Here is a 22,289-nt window from a genome sequence, read left to right as displayed (position 1 = left end):
TAAGGTTCTAATAGAAAAGAATAATTCTAACTATAAAATTTTCGAATGTCCTGTTTTGATTGTATGATCTTTAACTCAATCAATAAACATAGTTACTTTGTCTTACTGTATATGTTGCAAAATACTATGCACAGTTTTACTTTAATAATATTTAACATTTTGTTACACATTGCTGCGCATTTATAATACAGTGAGAAACATTTTATTTTCAAACCAAAATTCTATTCATCATTTTGTGTGTATGCACCTAGAATTTTACAAAAGTTACTTTCACACAATATCAGCCAATCAATTAGTATATATATAATTTAATTTTACAATTAATTGTCCATACCTGACAGTCTAAGTATAGCATTTATGTAATCATTGAAAAATCCATCAAATGAATGGCCAATTTTTTGAATATATACTGTGTTGTGCAAACAATGCTATGTGACAACACTAACTCATTTAATTATATATTGTAGTTTTTCAAAAAATGCTATAAATATGAATTTTCATTTTTTGTTTGATGGTTATTAATATACTATCAAATGTTAGATTAGTAGTCTATATTTTGATTTGAGTATAATAATTGTTATCCTAATTGAGAAGCCATACAAAATATATAAAATCAAAGTATTTATCTGAAAATAGAATAGAAGAATATTTCCACAAGAGTAAGTCATTTCTGTTGAATCCTATCACTTATGCTGAATTAGGGTGTAGAAGAAACTCTACTGTTGACATCTATTTATAAACAATTAAACAACAAATTTACTGCTTATTAAAAGCATAGCAGATTAGTTTGCCAAAATATAGACTTTTAATTATAGGCTGTCATGGTGTAGGTGCTTCAGTATTTTGTTAAGAATATCATTTGGCAAAATTGTTATTATTATAACTTGTGTATTAATGTACCTGTTTAATTTTTGTAAGAATTTAATAATGATTAATGTGGATTTTTTAATTTAAAATTCATACAATCATTCTGTTGTGTACAGTATATTCATTTTGTCATAGACTCCATTTTCTTTTTTTTTAACAAAGACTAACAAATGTTACAATATTTATTTTACGCACCATCCTTGTTTTGTTTTAGAAAGCATGAAACTAATTAATATTAGATATAGCTTTCCAGTGTCAGTGGGTTGTCTTAATAGCAATCTTAGAGTTGCCTTCCTGGCAATGTTTTGATTACCAATAGTGTTTATTGGGTTTTTTATGGTACTATAACATCAGAAAATTAACTATTTTAGACACGTTTTTGCAAATGAGAATGAGCTAGATAATGATATTGAAAACTAGAGCTCACAGGTCATTTTTGTAGATTATTGTGATTTTTTTTTGTTACATAGAACAAATTTCATAATAAAATTGTGTATAGTACAATTTTAAATACAAAAATAAAAAAAAAATAAAAATTCTCCAACTGGCCTAAAACATGTGGTTTTAGAATAGTTGAAAAGTATGTGGAAGTGATCTTCAACAAATGATAGCATATAAAGACAAAAAAATTTCATTTCCGAAATATTTCTAATTCAATTTATATTTTACTACCTGATAAAAACTCAGCTGAAGTTATACACAATTTTTGTGGTATTAATAATAATAGCTTCCAAACTTTTTTGTCTTTTGTGGGCTCTTCCTGAGCTGATTGTATTTTGTAATTTCAACATACGTATTAATTGTGGTATTACATGTGGTGTCTATTATAAAAATAACAAATAAAATTGATGTGTCTGCAATAAATGCATATTTACTTTTTAGTGTTTACAAATGGTAGAGGAAGAATCAGCCTAACATTGAAAAATCCTGCGAGATCTGATTCAGGGAAGTACAACTGCAGTATAGAGGGCAGTAGACAGCAATATCCAGGTGTCAACAATTTATCTGTTTGTTGTAAGTCTTAATTCAAATAAAATTATTTTCTAATTGGGTTTTTTTTATTCAATTTAAAAGACCAATATACATACATACATACATACATATGGGATCCTCCTCTTCTACGTCGTAGAACTGGAGTCGAAAACCTATTAAAGATATATTGTCCTCCTAAAAAAATATTTTTTTAAATTTTTTTGTTGAATATGTTATTTTAATGTCACATAATAGTTATTCACTCTCACAAAAAATTGGGTCTGAAAAAAATTTATTTACCTGAGAAAAATGTAATTTAAAGCAAAAAATGGTCAAATTGTCTGGAAGACCATGAGTTTTTGGGTAATTTAACTGTTTATTTTGTCTTTTTATAGGTGAAATAATTTTTTTCCCCCGTTTTTTTCTTATGGAAGTGAACAACTTCATTAAAACTGCAAAATGGCCTATTCAAAGTCCGATTTTAAAAATCTTTATTTTTCATGATTTTGGGGGACAATACATCTTTAAGCACCAAATAGCCTACTAAGGTGTTCGTTAAGAATTTTCTTTGATTGTGTAATGGCTTTGGCTTGCCTGATTTCCATACTTAAAATACAAGAGATTTTAATCCACGGATCACGATAGTACCGTCTTGTATGAAGCAACAGCTATATGTTACTGTTAATCGGGAGCCCATGAAGATTTGTTTAGCATTGCGAGTACAAAAGGTCTGAGGCATAAAATATGTCAAGTGGGGTCCAGGGACCATCAAACGGCTGTTCTTAAGTTCCCCCCCTCCCCCCGTACCAACTCTAGGGAGGGGCGTTCAAAATACCCCAAATTTAAATTAATTAGCATAATCGAGTACATAAATGAAACCACTGCTAAAATGTTTATTTTTAGAATCTAATTGAAGATCCATCATTCTGTACCTAGTCCGCTTAAGAAAGCCACTAATTAGCCTTTTAATTAGCATGGTCGAGTACATCGATGAAACCTTTGACAATACAATAAGTATGTTTACCCAACTGAGAAAATGTAATTCTAAAGTGCCAAATCCTGTACCATGACCCCTTAAGAAAGGGTCAAAGGTCAATGTATGTCCCACCCGGACTTAATTAAAATAATGAGTACACATGTGAAATCAATGCTAAAATGTTTATTTTAGAGTCTAATTAAAGATCTATCATTCTTAAGTATCAACTCCTCATATCTAGTGGTAATAAACATTTTAATAATTAGCATGATCAAGTACCTTAGAAAGTACAATAAGTACGTTTAATCAACTGAGAAAACGTAAAGTGCCAAATCCTGTACCATGACCCCTTAAGAAAGGGTCATAGGTCAATGTATGTCCCACCTGAACTTTAATTAGCATAGTGAGTACTTGGGTCCGACTCGTTGCCACCTGGCCTTTTGCCACCCGGCCTTTTGCCACCCGGCCTATAGCCACTCAGCATTTCACCACCCGATCTTTCGCCACCTTTCTATTTCCACCCGGTCTTTTGCCACCTGTGCTTTTGCCACCTGGGCTTTTGCCATCCGGCCTTTTGCCACCCGGCCTTTTGCCACCCGGCCTTTTGCCATCCGGCCTTTTGCCACCCAGCCTTTTGCTATCCAGCCTTTTGCCATCCGGCCTTTTGCCATCTGGCCTTTTGCCATCCAGCCTTTTGCCTCCTGATCTGAGAGTGTCATTTGTACTTCTTAAATAGGCCTGCAATTAAATTAAAATGAACGGCGTTGTCTCAATTCAAGATTAAAATGTGTAAATCATTTTAATTAATAAATTGCTTTTCTATGGTATAGACCCAGATGTTTAAAGTTTTAGGGCTATTTTCCGATATTGTAAAGTAGCCCACGTTGTTTACCACTTAATTTGTATTTATCTAAATAAATGTATACATTTTCAAAATGCTATGATATACAGAATCTTCAATTGACTGTGTCACAAAACAATTCGTAAAAACAACTGTTTAATTAACATTAATCAGTAGCATTTCAACTGGATGAGAATATAGGGCCTAATTATCTCTATATCGAGATATTAGATTTTTATAAAATCCCACGATCTTGTATACCATTATTGGTCACAGGTGGGTCCCAGAAGGTTTAATGAATTGGCTCCCCCAGTCACAAACAATTCTACTGAGAGCGGGGAAAAGTATAGACCTATATATTAACTGTCACAATCAAGCCAGTTTGCAACAGGCCGGGTGGCATCAGACCGGGTGGAAACTGAGTGGTGGCCACAGACCGGGTGGCAAATGGCCGGGTAGCAACAGGCCGGGTGTCAAATGGTCGGTAGTGGAAATTGGCCGGTAGTGGAAATTGGCCGGGTGGCAGGGCCTAGGTGGCAAAAGGCCTAAGGTAGCAAAAGCCCTAAGGTGGCAATATGCCACATGCAGCCTTTAGCAAAAGACTGGGTGGCTAAATGCCAAGTGGTAAAAGGCCGGGTGGCAAAGGGCCGGGTGGCGAAATTGCTAGACCGTGAGAACAAAATGTGAAACCAATACTAAAATGTTTATATTTAGAGACAACTGAAGATCCATCACCTGTAGGCCTACCTATTCCGCTTATTAAGAAAACCACTAATAATAATAATAAGACGTTTACTATATAATTTCAATATAAAATTTATTGGCAAAAAGAGAGATCGACGTTTCGGTACCATCATAGAACCATTTTCAAGATCAAGTGAATACAAAATAATAATAATTATGTGCACTAAGCACCAAAGTTGGTGACAGGAAATGCTACTGAGGGCTAATTAAGTAATTAGCTCATCCTACTGAGTTAGATAAACAATTTAGCTTTGATGGAATCCATTTGTTTATTGAGTGTAGGTTTTAACTCTTTGATCCACAGCATCTCCTTAATTAGGCAATCAAATGTTTTGTTACATTTAGATAAGACTCTAAAGTATTCTGAGATATCACCAGTTATGCCTTGTTGTTTAAGGTGATCGCCTATAATACTTTTGTTATGTTCATTAATGTGTTTGTAAAGGTGTTGCAAGTGTAACCGACATAGTTTGTATCACACAAACCACATTGAAATTTGTACACAATGCATTGTGAATTAATGATTCTGGGTTTAATTTCTTTCGGTTTTAAGGTGTCACCTATCTTACAACTAGTAAATACTGGTAAAATATCATTTTCAATCTTCTCTTTTTGTCAATAAATTTTATATTGAAAATAATAATAATGTATAAAGTATTAATGAACGAAAATGGAATCCCAAAAAGATGAAGATCTTGTGGCAGGATTGAATGGTGTTATTGGTAGCAAAAAGATGACATGTGAAAAAAAACCAAATACACCTTGGTGGTAAAAGAATTAATGTCCGTGATCATTTAAGTTTAAGAAGTAAAGGAAGCAAAAATAAATGGGAGGAATGCGACAGATATATATACAGTAGCATTTTTTGCAGAATGATGTTTGTTGGGTTGGCCGAGACAATATTACGATAGCTAGAATAAGGAAGGATGAGTAATAATGGGTTCTGAGAATACTAGAGGGGAGAAAGGAAGATTTTTGAGGAGCAGTGAACATCAGTGATGAAAAGGAGCATCAGGTACTGATATTGCAGTCACCCAGTGCTGTATCAGTGTGGTTAGATGTTGGAAGAAAAACCCTAGATTCAGCACCACCACCAATGTACGATCGGTTACTTTGACATCAGATGTGTGTCGCGCTACCAGGATTTCATGCCTTTACCGGTGTGAAAGAAAAGGCCAGATCCGCGTTTGCCATGTTGAAAAATAACAAATAGGCCTAAAATGCTTTTGAGGAGCTAACTAAAGAAAAAGTACAAAATAATCAGAAGATTCATAAAACATCGCTATCATGTAAGGAGCCAAGAAGTAAAACACCAAGTTGACACTACACGAACATAGATAGAAGATCTTTAGGCCTACAGACCAAAATCATCAAACAATGGAAAAGCTGAAATCAATAAGTAGCAGTTCCATTCCTAGTAACCATATATTAACCAAAATAATATTACATCTGCAAAAAAATTGCAAAGAAGCTGATTTCAACGAATTTGTGTAGGTATGGGTATACAGATATACCAAAAAAAAGTAAGGAAGGATAGGGGGTGGGGAACATTTTTTTGGGGGGTGTTAAAGGTCATTGACCTCATTTTATAATGCTAAAAATTGTATCTTCGCAACAAAATATGGTATATGGTTGAGCTTGGTGTCAAAATGTACACAATTATGCCAGGAATTAATCAAAAATTAATTTGAACCCTTATGACCATATCTTAACCTTCAAAAATCAGGTCAAAGGTCAATATACCCATTTTTTTGGTTTACAAATACTTATAATGTACTATCAAGTCAAATATTACATTATAAAGTACATGTCAACTGATTTGTGTAGGTATGGGTATACAGTAAGTTTGTTTGCGCTTCGTAGGTCTCTGCCATGAGACTCAAACCTACTGAGTGGAATACACTCATCTTGTCTTGAAATTAACGAGGCAACAAATTTGCTACAAATTTCATTACGACGAACATTTTAACTGTATTAAGTTACACTGATCAAGAGCTAGATTATAGTGCTAGAATAATTTTACAAGCTCGCTTTTGGATCATCAACATACTTAAATATGTCAATTGGCTTTAATCGTAAACAACATCATTAACCATGGCAAGGAAGCTGGTATCTTGAGGGACACCTCCATGAATGTATTCCCATTAACTAATGCTGTCTAGATATCTAACACATTGTGTTCGATAACTAAGAAAACTCATAATCCATGTAATTACAGATGGACGGACTTGAAATTTAATCAACTTACAGATTAATACATTGTGGTCAACATAGTCAAAAGCTTTTTTAAAATCAGTAACCACTACAGTACTTTCACTTTGTTTCTTATCAGCATTTCTATAGAGAACATCCATAAGCTTAACAAGAAAATGATTAGTAGATATTCCTTTACGATTACCATACTGGTTGTGGTCAAGGTTGGGATTCATGTCATTAAACAACAACTTAGACATGAAACTTTCTGCAATTTTTGCAAGGTGGTCAGTGAGGGAAATTGGTCTAAGTTTATCCCAAGTCGCAGGATTAGTTTTAGGAATAGGGATAACCATGGCCCTTTTCCATTGGGATGGGACAACACCATTACCAAAGGACTGATTTAGGATTGCAGCCAAAGGTTTGCCAATTTCATATGAAAATTCCTTAATTAATTTGGCAGAAAAACCATCAGGGCCAGATGCTTTCTTGGTCTTAATATTTTTAAGTGCATTATTTTGGACAACTGGGTCTGGGTTAGGATCCGGACAAAAGGCCGGGAGTTTCTCCCTTACAAGGGGTCGGACTTCATTGGTAATATTAACAAAATTATTAAAAATTCACTATCAAGTTGGCAAGATTTAATCTTAGATGCAGTACGCTGAGTAAGGATAAGTTTAATTCGCCTTATTTTGTTTCTTCCTGCACGACAACCGCGCGTAAAGCCAATGTTCAGATTCTTTATGTTCTTCCAACATTCCACGTCAAGCAACTGGCGGGGTTTATTTAATGTCGTGGTTCTTATTTTAAATAGGGCAGCACGGCTGTAACTGAATTTGGGCAAGCACATTCTGTAATTCAATGCGTATCCTAGCCCGGACAATGCTAGCGGAAAATTCCTTAGTACTGTAGAGCGGTGCAACAAGTGAGCGATCAGGTGTGTCTCACACGCTGAGCAAGCGATTGTATGCCTAGGGCAGTCAGGTAGATTAAAAATACACTTAAAGCAAACCGTTGACAAGACAAAATCACTAGACAGGAATACAAATGTTCACCAAACAGTACGGACATCAAAAGACAAAAAATAATCACTAAAAATTTGTTACAAAAACAGGAAACATTAAAAATTAACGACAAAATAAAATGTCTCCAGCCGCTGCCTATGCTGGTGCCCTCATGAAATGTACTCGATTATGCTAATTAAATCAAATTTTGGGGTATTTTGAGCGCCCCTCCCTTAAGTTGGTACAGGGGCGGGAACTTAAGAAAGGCCGTTTGATGGTCCCTGGACCCTACTTGACATATTCTATGCCTCAGACCTTTTGTACTATGCTGAACAAATCTTCATGGGCTCCCGGACTATTTGTAGAAAGTTTGAGATAACAACACACAGGAAGCAAAATATTAATTCTGTTCCAAAAAAAGACACAATTGGTTCTGTATCAACATAATACTGTGCCTGCATTTTTGATGTTGCAATCTTACAGTTACCTTGTCATTTCTCTATTATGTATGCCATAATGTATAATTTTGTCTATTATCTTTTCTATTTTGTTGCTTTTGTATGCTTTTCGTGTGTTTTGTTTATACCGCAACAAAAATGGATATAATAACATGGAATATGGATAAAATAACATTTGTAATAAGGAAGTTCAAACAATTGTGTATACAAATATTGTTTTCATATTTTATGGTTTTAGGGATTGAGATAAATCAAAATTACTCAACAGAAAAAAGTACAAGTAATTTTGAAATGCAGTGCAGATATGGACCATCAGATATGCCATTAACAGGTTACAAGTGGAAGAAGATTAAGGAAGATGGCACAACAGAGATTGAGGATTGTTCTAAAGATTCTAGATTTGAAGTAAGATACCAGAATAACATTCTGTCTTTGAAGATAAAGAATGTTAAACTTAAAGATGCTGGGATGTATCAATGTGAAGTGACGAATGGAAAACAGATACTTAAAGGTGCTACACAGCTAACAGTTGAGAGAGGTAATTTGTATATTTTATTCACAATTCCAAAAAAAATATGTGGCTTAAAAGATGACCATATGGAATTTTAAAAAAGAGTGCAATATTTTGGAGTTAAGCCTTATTTTCATATTTTGACCCAACTAAAATAGTGCCGTTTAAGACTCTGTTCATAAACCGAGCCAATCCTTTAGGGAAATATGTGGGCACTGTTCAGCCTGACGCTGTCCTTCCATAGGAAAGGCTGCAATGCTTTAATCCGCTAATTGTAGGCTTTTATTTCCATAGAATTTATTTGTTTGTAAGATGCAATTAAATTATTGTAAGTTTTATTTTGACGCATATAGATGTAGATGTTAACGTAAGTGTAATTTATGAGAGGACATGTATGCCACATGATATCCAGTTTCCTTATTGTCAATATGAGTTGTACAGAGATATTTTTTTATCATCTGTTAGTGTTTACCTAAATTTCACCTCTAAATTTCAACTCTGAATATACATACTTTCTAAATTTGTACCATGCATCCTTCCTTTCCAAACTTTTATGTAGGCATCAATTTCCTTAATTTTATTGTCCCAATTACACTTTATTTTTTCAAGAGGAAAACTCCCAGGATTTCTAACATTATTTTAATATCTAGTTCAAATTTCCATTGAACATTTTCAATTACAACTTGTTGTATCTGAGTTGCCAATTCAGATTGCTTCACCTTTTCGATAATTATTTACAACTCCAGAAACTTAAAAAAGGATGACATCAATAGTATGCTCAAAAGAATTTTCAGATTCAACGAATATGGTTGTGTCATCAACAAAGACAGATATTATTACTTCACTTTATCATAATTGGGATGTGGAAGTTGAATGCCTTTGATTTTACTTTTTTGCCTAATTTTACATACAAAAGGTTCTATACCAACAGAGATATGTTTTTTTGGTATCATTTAATGTTTTCAATATAAAATTTATTGACAAAAAGAGAGATCGACGTTTCGGTACCAAAAAACCATTTTCAAGATCAAGTGAATACAAAACAATAATAATTATGTGCGCAAGCACCAAAGTTGGTGACAGGAAATGCTACTGAGGGCTAATTAAGTAATTAGCTCCTCCTACTGAGTTAGAACCATTTTAGCTTTGATGGAATCCGATTGTTTATTCAAACTTATTGTTACATTTAGATAAGACTCTAAATTCTTCTTATTATTACCAGTTATGCCATGTTGTTTTAGGTGATTGCCTATAATACTTGTGTTATGTTCATTAATATGTTTGTAAAGGTGTCGGCAAGTGTAACCGACATAGTTTGTATCACACAAACCACATTGAAATTTGTACACAATGCATTGTGAATTAATGAATCTGGGTTTCATTTCTTTTGGTTTTAAGGTGTCACCTATCTTACGACTAGTAAATACTGGTAAAATATCATTTTCAATCTTCGCACTAAGTTGTTTAAATTGTTTAGTAACCGTGTTAGAACAAGTTTGATCTTTGTATGGTAGTACAATCTTAATAGGCTGGGGAGATTCATCAGTTAGCCTATCTTCATTAGTATTGCTAGGAGTCACACAAGTATTAATGGATTGCATGAAAATCTTAACAATATTATTCAACTTTTGTTACATTATCAACCTCTGATAGAAAATGTCATGCGTAGATGACAATTTGTAGGCATTAAGCATTGTGTGAATTAGATTACGTTTATGTTTGATATCCACATGGCTATCATAATGTAATAATAAGCCTTTATTAGTGGATTTCTTATATACTTTGGTTTCAAGAGATAAATCGTTTTTTGAGATAGTCATACCTAAAAAATTAATTGAGTTATCTCTAGCAATTTCCATTATAAAAACAACGGCATCGTGTGAATTGTTCAAAATGTTTAAAAAATTCTGTGCTGAAACCTGGCTTGGCATGGATACGATTGTGTCATCAACTTAGCGACGATAAAACTGCGGCATTTTCCCTGTTGCTTGTAAGGTATCTTCAATGTAACACATGAAAACATTTGCCATCAGTGGTCCAAGCGGTGAACCTTATCATATAGATCACCATCATATTGGAAAAGTTGATTTTTGGTCAACCAGTCATTTTTAAGGGCCTTAATAACAAGAATGTTGAACAAGTGGAACATTGGTGATTAGAGAAACTCTTTAGCAAAATCAAAAATGTCTGGTATAGAGTATTCGTTGCTGGCTAATGGTTTTAGCTTTTAGCTCATCTAACCATTGTGCTAATTTAAAATTGTATGTGCCAGTGGCTGAAAGTATTGGCGTAATAGATTTTCTTTGTGCATCTTGGGAAGACCATAAAGACAGGCCAACCTCGAGCCTTGTGGTGTTAGTGTAGATGCTACTTCCTTCGGTAGTATATTACACATCTAAGTTTATACCCGTAAGTAAGACACAACCTAAGTCTAGAGGTAGACCAATTAAGCATTTCAATCCTCTCTTAGAAAAGGAGACGCAACTATTTAATATTGTTAGTAATATGTGTGAAACAAACTATGTCGGTTACACATGCAAACGCATTACAACATGGCATAACTGGTGATATCTCAGAATAATTTAGAGTCTTATCTAAATGTAACAATAAGTTTGATTGCCTAATTCAGGAGATGCTGTGGATCAAAGAGTTAAAACCTACACTCAATAACCAATCGGATTCCATCAAAGCTAAATTGTGTATCTAACTCAGTAGGAGGAGCTAATTACTTAACTAGACATGAAACTCGTCACTTTGACGAGTTAGTTATCCGCACCACGACAAACGCCACGTGCACGTCATACGTTGGAATATTGCACACAGATAAAGTTTATGGCATTATGACAAGAACTGAAGAATATGATATGCTGTTAGTGCTGAATTCTGTCAATTTTGTGTCATATAGTATATACATGCAAACAGTATAAGCTGTATACATATTACATACAGTGTAGAATAGGTGAAATTACGGGACCCGCCATTTATTCCAATTTTTAACATGGCGACGGTATCAAAATGAAACACTTAGATAGCAATTTCAGAAGGAAATTATCTCAGGAACAACATATTAACGTGTAGAAGAAATTTGAATACGTAAAATATAGATGCGCACCCTTTTAAATGTGATGAACTATTACGCAAAATATGAAAATACAACTTTTTTTATTCAACTGGCCATATGATGACGTCACAACATCCGATTGGCAAAATGTTTACATGAATTCGTATCTACAATCCAATAGCTTCCAGAAAACGTTTTAATCGTGATTATCACATTTTATTCTTACGAGCTATTACAGATTAAAATTTACTGTAAAGATGAAATTAATGACCCACGTAATTAAAATTTTTAGGCATGATAACGTCATAAAAATTAAAATATTTTTATCTCATGCTAAAGAAAGTTGATTGACCTACACAATATATAAATGTAGGAGAAAAAGGAATACAGATAAGCGTGATGCGCTCCATTGAATGTGATGAGCAATAACGAAAGAGACAAAAATCCTATATTTTACATTCGTGTGGCCATACGATGACGTCACAATGTTTTTTTAGCCTTATTGATCCATGATCCGATATCTACAACTCATCAACTTCTAGATTTTGTAATAAAAATAAACGGTTAACGGTTTACTTTAGAAACTATGACTGTTTAAAAAAAGACATAATTTTGACGATTTTTTAAGCTTTTTCATAAAAAACGCGCACGAATTGTCTAATTCAACGTGTTCGTATGGCGTTATTTAAACTGAAAAAGGTCTAAATTGTTTTCAAAAAAAAATTGTGTAAAAAATTGCGCGCCCGTGGGAATTTTTGACATGCTCAAAATGACAAGAAACGCGTAAAAAGTTGATTAGAAATTAATTTTGCGCATTTTGAAATTTTAAATGCGCGTGCGCGCGTAACTTCTTGTGAAACATGTCATTTTTAATCCGTAGAAAGTTTGCCCCTGATATGACTTAAATTTTGTCAAAGTGTCAATACTAAATGACTTTTGGTTTTTAATCTATGATCAATCATTGAAATTCATAAAATTGCGCGTAAGTCACGTTGCGCAACTATGACGTCATTCAAAAATAGGAGGTGCACAACTTCACGTAAATGCCCATATGTTGTCAAAGTTATGAAATGTTATGTTTACACATTTTAGAGAAACACGACTCACAAAAAGGAAGGAAGGAAAGAAGAATAATACAGAAAACTAGATTTGAACTCGTCACTTTGACGAGTTCGGGTTATCCGCGCAAACGCAACATGCACATACGTTTAAAATATATGAACGCCGACAATTATTATACCATCTTATGACATGAATTAAATATGTTTACAGTGCTGAATTGTACCTATTTTGTAGCATACAGCATATTACAGTATTTACAGAATACATTGTATGTTATATACAGTGCAGCATAGACGAAATTTCGAGACCCATCTTTTAAATCCAATTATTAACAAGATGACGTCATCAAATTGACATATAAAGATAACAATTTTTGAAGATAATTATCTAAATAATTACATTAATACAAATTTGAAGAATTTTGAGCACGTAAAAGTGAGATGCGCTCTCGTTTAAATGCAATGAACTTTTACGCAAGAGATGAAAATATGACTTTTTGAATTCAACTGGCCATATGATGACTTCACAACATCTGTTTGGCAAAATATTCACATGAATTTGTATCTACAATCAATAGCTTCCAGAAAACGTTTTAATCATGATTATCACTTTTTATTCTGACGAGTTATAACAGATTGAAATTTACTGTAAAGATGAAAATAGGTGACCCACGTTATTTACATTTTTAGACATGATGACGTCATAAAAATTAAAATATTTTTAACTCATGCGAAAGATAGCTGATTGACCTAGACAGTATTAAAATATATGAGGAAATGGAATACGTATAAGCGAGATGCGCTCTATTTAATGTAATGAGCAATAACGAAACAGTCAAAAATCCAATATTTTACATTCGTGTGGCCATACGATGACGTCATAACATCCGAGGGGTAAAGATTCTGCATGAATTCATATCTACAACATATCTGCTTACATATTAAATTTAAAAAATTGGGGGTAACGGTTGATCCTGAGGAGCTATAATAGATTCAAAATAGGCATAATTTTGACAAAATTTTGTCACTTTTGCAACTAAAGCGCGCGCAAATGGTCTAAATCAACGTGTTCGTATGACGTCATTTTAATTTGAAATGATGTAAATCTTTTTTAAAATGACTAAGAAAGGCTGTAAAATCATAATTCAAGAAAAAAACACATGATTTTCATGCTCCGTGCGCACCTTACGCGTAATTTTTTTCGCGCGCGTGGGAATTTTTGACATGTTTAAATTGTCATGATCAGCGTAGAAAGTTGATTAGAAATTAATTTTGCGCATTTTTAAATTTTAAATGCGCGTGCGCGCGTAACTTCTTGTGAAACATGTCATTTTTAATCCATAGAAAGTTTGCCCTTGATATGACTTAAATTTTTACCAAGTGTCAATACAAAATGACTTTTGGTTTATAAACTATGACCTATCATTGAAATTCATAAAATTGCGCGTAACTTACGCTGCGCGACTCTAACGTCATTAAAAATATGGAGGTGCACAACTTCAGGTAAATGTCCATATAATGACAAAGTTATCCAAAAGATATATTCACAAGCAATAGGGGATATGCGACGCACAAAAATCCGGGAAAGAAAGAAGAATAACAAAGAAGATGAAGATGAAAAAAAAGATATTTACAATCACATGGGTTATCCGCAACTAAGTTGCGGATAACCAAAAAATATTGATCTCATACAATAAGAAGGAGTTATCCGCTTGGTATACCAAGCGGATAACTAATTAGCCCTCAGTAGCATTTCCTGTCACCAATGTTGGTGCTTGTGCAATTATTAAATTATTATTTATTTATTTATTTGGAATTACACCTTTAGATCGGTGGCACACTTAGCACAAAGGTGCATCCTTCACAATATAAAATATAACAATTAACAGAAAAGTAAAAAAAGGCAAAAGCAACTATCAACCCCTATCCTACCCAACCCCGACCCCCCTCCCACACCCCAATTTACATCGATACATACAGTAGATCATTACTTTACACAAATGAATACAAAACAAGATATTGTAAAAGTGTATTAAATAAAATAAACTGATAAACACAGCTTATTACGAAAAAACCCACCAACCCCCCTCCTTCCCTCCCCCCCCCCCCCCCCCACTTTTTTCAATTTACTTAATGTAGCAATGTAGATAACATAGTTATTGAGTCATGGAATTCAATGAATCATTTCGAAATTTCCATGCTTGTTTTAGGTATCTTTTACAAAAACTATCCAAAATATTTTCACACTCTTCATCAATTAAATTATCTGAGTATCCCAAAATATATTTAAGTTTGTCATTTTCATGAGAAGTATAAAAAGTATCAAACATATCTTTGCTGCCATTTCTATACATATCCACATATAAATTAAATAATTCCTGATTACGTATATTATTTAAAGCTGGACAATTAAGGATGAAATGATGGATGTCTTCGTCCGAATTTGTACCGCATAATTTACATTTTTTATTATTATCAATATTCCAATTTGCAGTTTTATCATTCAAAGGTAGAGTATTTGAACGAGCTTTAAATTTTAATGCAGCACCTTCAAAATTAGTTTTATCAATTAAGTAGTTTTCAAGTCCAGGTTTTGATTTTAATGTTTCATAGATGTGGAGACTTGATTTATTTTGTAATTCAATTCTCCATTCATCTATCATTATAGAGTTAAGTTTTCTGAAGATTTCGAAATTGGAAAGTAGACTTCTTTATAATTTGAGAGAGTGGTGAAAATATTTTTGGATTCACAATTACACTTCAAGAGAATATCGTTTATACAAGATAGAAACTTATACCTTAAGTCTTTAAATTCACAATTAAGTTGTAGCATTCCAATAAACATAATTTTTGGCCATCGATAGTTTTCCATCTTTATAATCCTATGGAAGTATTTCATACGAAGAGCGTTATGAATCTCGTTAATTGGAGACCAACCAAGCTCTCCATATAAGGCGGCACAAGGTGTATTTCAAGGTGCTTTTAAGATATAACGCGCCATTTGGAGCTGGAGACGCTCTAGTTTATCTACATCTATTCTACTTAAAGAGCACCATACTGAACAACCATAGTTGATAGATGGGAGAACTATCGACCTCCACAGAGTATCCCCATAATATACTCTGTTAAAGTTATCAAAGCTACTGATAATTGATTTAACGTACGCTATTAATCTTTGACCTTTTTTTATAACATTCTCAATTTGTATATGGTCATTTAATTTACGAGAAATATGTACACCGAGATATTTATATGATTCAGTTTCAGATATAAAGCCATTACCTAATTTCCATTGTCTTACTTTATCAACACGTTTACCAGTTATCAGTATATTTGACTTTTCAAAATTAAAGCATAATTTCCATTCCTTAGCAAAATTTCCTGCAAGTTCTAACATTCTTTTCATTTCCAGTTCATTCATTCTTTAATCATCAGCCCAAAAAAGGCTACCCATCCATGTATCATTTACTCTAATACCTATATCCTTGGATCTATTCTTAACATTTTGGTAAACTCATTTATGTAGATGCTAAATAGAACAGGTGATAAAACGCACCCTTGTTTTACTCCTTGATCAATATCAAAAATATCTGTATCAATTATACCAGAGGAGACTTTACCTTTAACATTAGCATAAAGCTTATCAATCATCCTCCATACCTTTCCTCTTATTTCTGTATTCCAAATTGATTTCATTAAGCCGTCTCTCCATACACTATCAAATGCTTTTCGGAAGTCCAAGAAGGCCATGTATGTATGCTTACCCTGTTGTAAGCGACAAGTTGCTATACTCTTTAAAACAAAGATATGATCTTCGCATCTATACGAAGGTCGAAAGCCTCCCTGGACTTCCGAAAGAATAGCATTGTCTTCAAGATAGAGAGAGATATTTTTGGCAACTATCCTATTAAAATTTTTGGATATACAAGAGGTTAACGATATCCCTCGATAATTATTGAGATCATTGCGATCCCCTTTTTTGTAAATAGGAACAATTACACTAATACTCCACTCGCTTGGTATTTGTTCTAGTTTTAAAATTTGTAAAAATAGGTCTAATATAGATCTGATTAATTTGTCGCCACCATTCTTAATTAATTCATTTGTTATATTATCTAGACCTGGTGACTTATTATTCTTTGCCATTCTTTTACAATATCATAATCTATCTTAACATCATACAAACAATTTTCATCAACATCTTTATCATATGTACAATTTGTTTTTGTTTGATTTCTAATATTATTAACAAAACGACTTGTAAGGTAAGTACCGCAATCATTAAGATTCATATTGGCTTTGCCAAGATTTTCCTAGTAATCTTTTACAACCTCATTTATTTTCCCTTTTTCGACAATGTTTTCACCAGAGTCTCTTGATTTAATACATTGAATATTTTTACTGTTATTTGTACTGCCTTTTAGCACTTTCCAAAAGTCTTTACAAGATTTACCACCTTTGTTTGCAATTTCAATAGATTTGCTAACACTTTTTTCTGTAATTTTCTGAGCAACAAGTTGCTTAACATGTTTCTGTGTCTCTTTATAATGCTCCCACAGTGTAACGCCATTATCATAATTCATAGTATTATTTGTGTTATTATTATCAGTACAGTTCCTATTAGTAATTTTATTATTTTTAACCCATGTTCTGTGTTCTCGCGACGCGATTTTCCTTTATTTGATGGCATTGTCTATCTCTTTGTCAAACATTATTATTGTTTTGTATTCACTTGATCTTGAAAATGGTTCTATGATGGTACTGAAACGTCGATCTCTCTTTTTGTCAATAAATTTTATATTGAAATTATATAGTAAACGTCTTTTAATTCATTTAATGTTTTTATAGAATTATTTAATCAAATATTTTAAATTTTTAATATTCATAGTATGAAGGGTTATAGTTTTAAAGACATTGTCTCTTGGTCTTGTTTGATAGCTACTCCGAAAATGAAGATTCCTGCTGATACTTCTATTAACGAGGGACTTGACTTATTTTAATGATTCGGCTGTAACAACCAAAATCATATGGTATAAGCAGGTTGAAGGTAGACCAAAGAAGCTGCTGACATCAATAAACTCACCTGAAAATGTAAAATCACACTATCAATGTAAATATGTTGATAAGAATGTGGTGTGTCTTAGAATCCTAAATGTTGAGTTTAGGCATTGAGGAACATACATATGTGAAGTAGAAGTTGAAGGAATACAGAAAATATACAGTTGTTGTGGAATGTTAACATTTGAAAGTAATATAAACATGCCACATGATCATCAATCTTTGTATGCACAGGGTCACTTTTGATTCTAGTCTCATTGTCACTGTGCATCTATAAATTAGATGATCATCATGTATTTAAGAGATTACATCTCATTAACCTACATTAAAAGCTCAGGAATTAACATCTCATTATTGCTGTGCATAATTCATACAGTATATTAGATTATGTATTTGAGAGATTGTAGATTAGTCTTAAATGTGTTAATTTTCTAATTTGCATGTTATGTAAATTGTATGAAAAGTTCAAATGTTGAATGAAAATATGTTTCTTTCAATTGCTCTTTATAAAGAATATAGTAATTTTGTTTAATTTGTAAAGTAGTTGTTATTGGATAAGAAAAATACAATTGTGTGCAATCGAAGTTGCTAGGCAGATAAAGATAGGCAAACGATTACAAAAGAAGACAGATGGCCCAAAATTAGGAATCATCAAGTCAACACAGTTAGTAACCAATCCCCATTTAAGAACTCCTAAAAAATGTGAAAGAAAACTTTTTTTCATTTGGTATTTAATATAATCAAATAGATGCATCAAACATGTTTCAGCCTGATTGTGAATCTGTAATTTATTTATTATATATAAGATGGTTGCTTATAGTTGAGTATGGATTGACTTTTCTAGAACTTTTGAAATACAGCTTAAAGGGTTACCGAGTGGTAGTTATTTATGCTAGTCCGATTGCCCTTTTTGTAAATTGGTTTTACTATTGCAATTTTCCATTTGCTGGGCACTGTTTCTGTTGTAATAGAAACATTGATCACATGAGTTAAGGGACCATCTCTCAAAAAACTTCGAGCTGCGATATTATCAGGTCCAGTCGCTTTATTAAGATTCAACAGATTCTTCATTAACAGGCTCAATTTTATATTGTGAAATGTTGTAGAAATGTTTAAAATGATTAGAGTCTGGGCAGAAATTATTGGTTTGCCGGGCCAACTTACTTCTCAAGTCTTGTGCTATGTTAGTGAAGAATTTATTGACTTCATTTGAAATATATTTTGGATCATGTATATCAGATATTTTTCTATATTCTGTATTTGCAGAACTGTTATCTTTATTACTATATCCTAGGTGTTTTAGGATTTTCCAAAGTTCCTTAGGATTAGACCTATTTTCTGAAAGTTATGTCTTAAAATGATGATTTCGATTTTGATTTTTTTATACAGGTTTGGATTGAATTTCTAATCTTATCAAATTGTTTATAAATATGTGCTTTTGACATATCTTTTTAAATATATATATATTTTTTTATTTGTCCCTTTCATGAATAAGTTCGATAAATTCCCCAGTCATCCACTTTCAGTTCTTCCTTTTATACGTACATTAAAACGTCCACTTCTCCTGTGTTTCGGTTTAAGTTGTCTTTGTCTGTTAATTATAAATTATTGTGTCTTATTATTACACTTTAAAACTGTATACTGTCTTTTACTGAATTAGTTTACCGAGTAAATATTTTTTTTAACAATTAGCAGCAGCGGGAACCATAAGGTTATATCTGAGTCAATAGGCGTGAATATAATATTTTAAAAATATCAACATCGTCTTCGTTGTCTATATAAAAAATATTGTTATTTGACATACAATAACCAATTATGATTAGGCCTAACCGTTTTTCAACACTTGTCTTAGCATCATCTCCTTTAAACTGATCACTTTCTGCTTTACATGTATATCTCCCACCATCTTCTTCATTAGCTGATATAATCTTAAGAACTCCATTTATTGTTGTTATCTGACATTGAAATCTTCTTTGAGAATCATTTCTCAGCGGTTGTGACATCACAATGGTCTATAACTTAGGATTGCGATTCTACAACATGCTGCTGCTTATGTATTAGCCTATATTGTATACGTACGGCAATAGTGTATGTGTTTTATGAAATGATAAATACTATAAATACACTTTATTTCAGCAATATAATAACACCAACAACTGAAAAGTTATATACTTTTAACATTACAGTCTTTAAAAATGCCTCTCCATATAAAACATTTGTAGGCCTATACAAAAAGGGATCTCACTGGCTAATTCCCTTTGGCTTTACTGTTTGTGCTTAGGCCTATATTAAATAAATTAAATTATGAAACACAAGGGAACTATTGATTGGTTATTAGAATATAATAATTTATTTTCTTTTGCTGTACATGACCTTTAAACTACTCAAGAAAAACAGTACAATTTAGAAAAAACTATTAGCGTGTACATTTCTACCTATTTTACAATGCTCTAATTTCATTAGTAGGCCTAGTCTCACTCTCCTAGATGATAATAACGAGAATAAACAAAACTAATTTCATACATAAATTACGCTTAAGCAGCTTTCAATTGTTATTGTACTGTAGGCCTATATTATACTTTTGTTTTTGTTATAACTCTCGTATTACTCATATAAACATTGGATACACTCTCGCTTAGAGCAATATTGCATTTCCTAATTTACCATCTACTTTATTAATTTCCGTCTTGCAGTATAATATAACAATTTGTGTTTTTATTTATTAAGTTATACATTTATTTGTAGAACTGTTGAGAATAATGTGGTTCTAGAGCCTTTCCCTTTTGTGACGTACTAGTAACACTATCACGTGACATAATATGTCCTTCGTACTGGGGATTTTTACATTCTATTTCAATCTTTCCTCCTCTTTTCTGAAGAAAAAAAACCAACATTATTGATTAATATTTTGATTGATTTTTGAATTCAAAACACAGTAAAAATCTTTAAAAATGGACCTTGACAGTAAATAAAATATCAATTTTATTGACTTCTTCAAACCATATAGACATTTACAATTAATCGGTTATTAAATCAGTTAGTGCCACACTATTATCGTAGGCCCACGTTTATTCAAAATTATTAATTTATAGTGAAATTTAAAATGTTAACCTCTAGTTTGCGCACTTCTTTCTTTGACGCATTAAAGATGTATTGTCCCTTTGACTAATTCCAAAAAAATTAAAAATAAAAGATTTCGAAAAAAGTGGGTCATTTTAATTAAAATATCATAATAGTTATTAATTATCACCAAAAATTTGTCGAAAAAAAATCATTTAACTGAAATACAGACGTTTTTTTGTTAAAAAAATAACTTTGACTTCCAGTCAAAGTTTTCGATAAAAACATATCTATAATGAAACGCGCTTGTTTGGCTACTCTGTATGCATAATCATAAAACTTCATCAAAATCTATGTGAAAATACCTTCTCAACCGTGACGAGTTGTAAACAATCCTAATTAGCATAAAATGCATAATGCGTACTCGTGGTTTGAAATCTTTGTTTACTTTCGCTCGCGACGATTTTCCAGACGAAATGTAATCTAAACTAATTTACCTGTTAATTACGTATACTTGTTGTTTTTGGCTCGAATTTTCGACTTAAAGTGAATAACTTTAATATTACTTTGATATGGCCAATTTAAATTTAGAGTATTTTGATTTTTTTGTGTTTCAAGGGAAAATACATGTGTTTATCTTTTTTTCTGTGTTAGAAACTCCATGCAGTCCTTGGTATTGAGGATTTTTTACTTCTATTTCTTAAAAACATGATTAAGTTAACATCGGATTGTTTCTGAATATTTTAGGTGATGATGCCCATCATTAGGCCGCCTATGGTGATGTTAACTTAAATTCGTATTCCCCCTATGAAATGAAATACACACTACCCCAATTTGTTTAATTGTACTTTTGAAATACATACTATTTTAGACGTAGGCTTGACATATCCCTCGTTATCTATGTCAACATCAGGGACTGCGGAAACTTGCAGTCCTTGGTAGTGATGCTGTTGACTTTTGAATTCTCTTTCTATCTGTTAAACAATAGATATGGTCATGATTGTTAGGCCCAAACATAAATAATTTGTATATTTTGATTTCAAAAGTGTATCACCTGTCTTAGAAATACGAAAATAACTAAACTAAATTTTAACTTTACTTGGTTAAAGTTAGGAACTCACTATTGACCTTAACTACGATTCTGTTTTCAACTCATTCAACTACACATCAATTTGTAGCCAGGGAATGGTAACCATTTTCGTTGATCACCCATGTTTCTATTAGGGGCTTTATCAAACGTTTCGATACATACTACTTTGTTAGACGTGGGTCTAACATAGCCCTCGTCATCTAAGTCGACATCATTGTTTGCCGAATTAACTTGCAGATCTTGGTACTGATGACGTTCAGGCTCTCTTAATCCTCTCTGATAAATAAATGGCTTGTGTTAGTATTATTGATGTTTAGTTGTGGTACTTGTATATATAATTATGAGAAAAAATAAACTATCACAATTGACTTTAAGATACGATTTTATTTCCCG

The 22,289-nt window shown here is 32.5% G+C and overlaps 2 protein-coding genes across 2 annotated transcripts in view; one reads left to right on the top strand and one right to left on the bottom strand.

Annotated features, from left to right (window-relative positions):
• LOC144849750 (uncharacterized) overlaps nt 1–19,315 on the top strand; it is a 33,061-nt gene extending 13,746 nt beyond the window's left edge. The window contains exons 11-13 of the mRNA XM_078706782.1: nt 1,750–1,881; nt 8,294–8,593; nt 17,627–19,315. Coding sequence (XP_078562908.1) covers nt 1,750–1,881; nt 8,294–8,593; nt 17,627–17,688 — 494 coding nt within the window. The 3' untranslated portion in view covers nt 17,689–19,315. The remainder of the gene's footprint in view (nt 1–1,749; nt 1,882–8,293; nt 8,594–17,626) is intronic.
• The window catches only part of LOC144849760 (uncharacterized), an 82,516-nt gene that overhangs the window by 59,138 nt on the left and 1,089 nt on the right, over nt 1–22,289 (bottom strand). Inside the window, exons 5-6 of the mRNA XM_078706797.1 lie at nt 22,062–22,172; nt 21,670–21,780 (exon numbers count right to left, since the gene is read on the bottom strand). Of these exons, the coding sequence (XP_078562923.1) occupies nt 21,670–21,780; nt 22,062–22,172 (222 nt within the window). The remainder of the gene's footprint in view (nt 1–21,669; nt 21,781–22,061; nt 22,173–22,289) is intronic.

Source organism: Antedon bifida, chromosome 8, assembly GCF_963402885.1.
Source record: "Antedon bifida chromosome 8, ecAntBifi1.1, whole genome shotgun sequence".
Classification (NCBI taxonomy): Eukaryota; Metazoa; Echinodermata; class Crinoidea; order Comatulida; family Antedonidae; genus Antedon; species Antedon bifida.
Note: the sequence above shows the minus strand (reverse complement) of the source record. Positions and strands in the feature narration are given on the sequence as shown.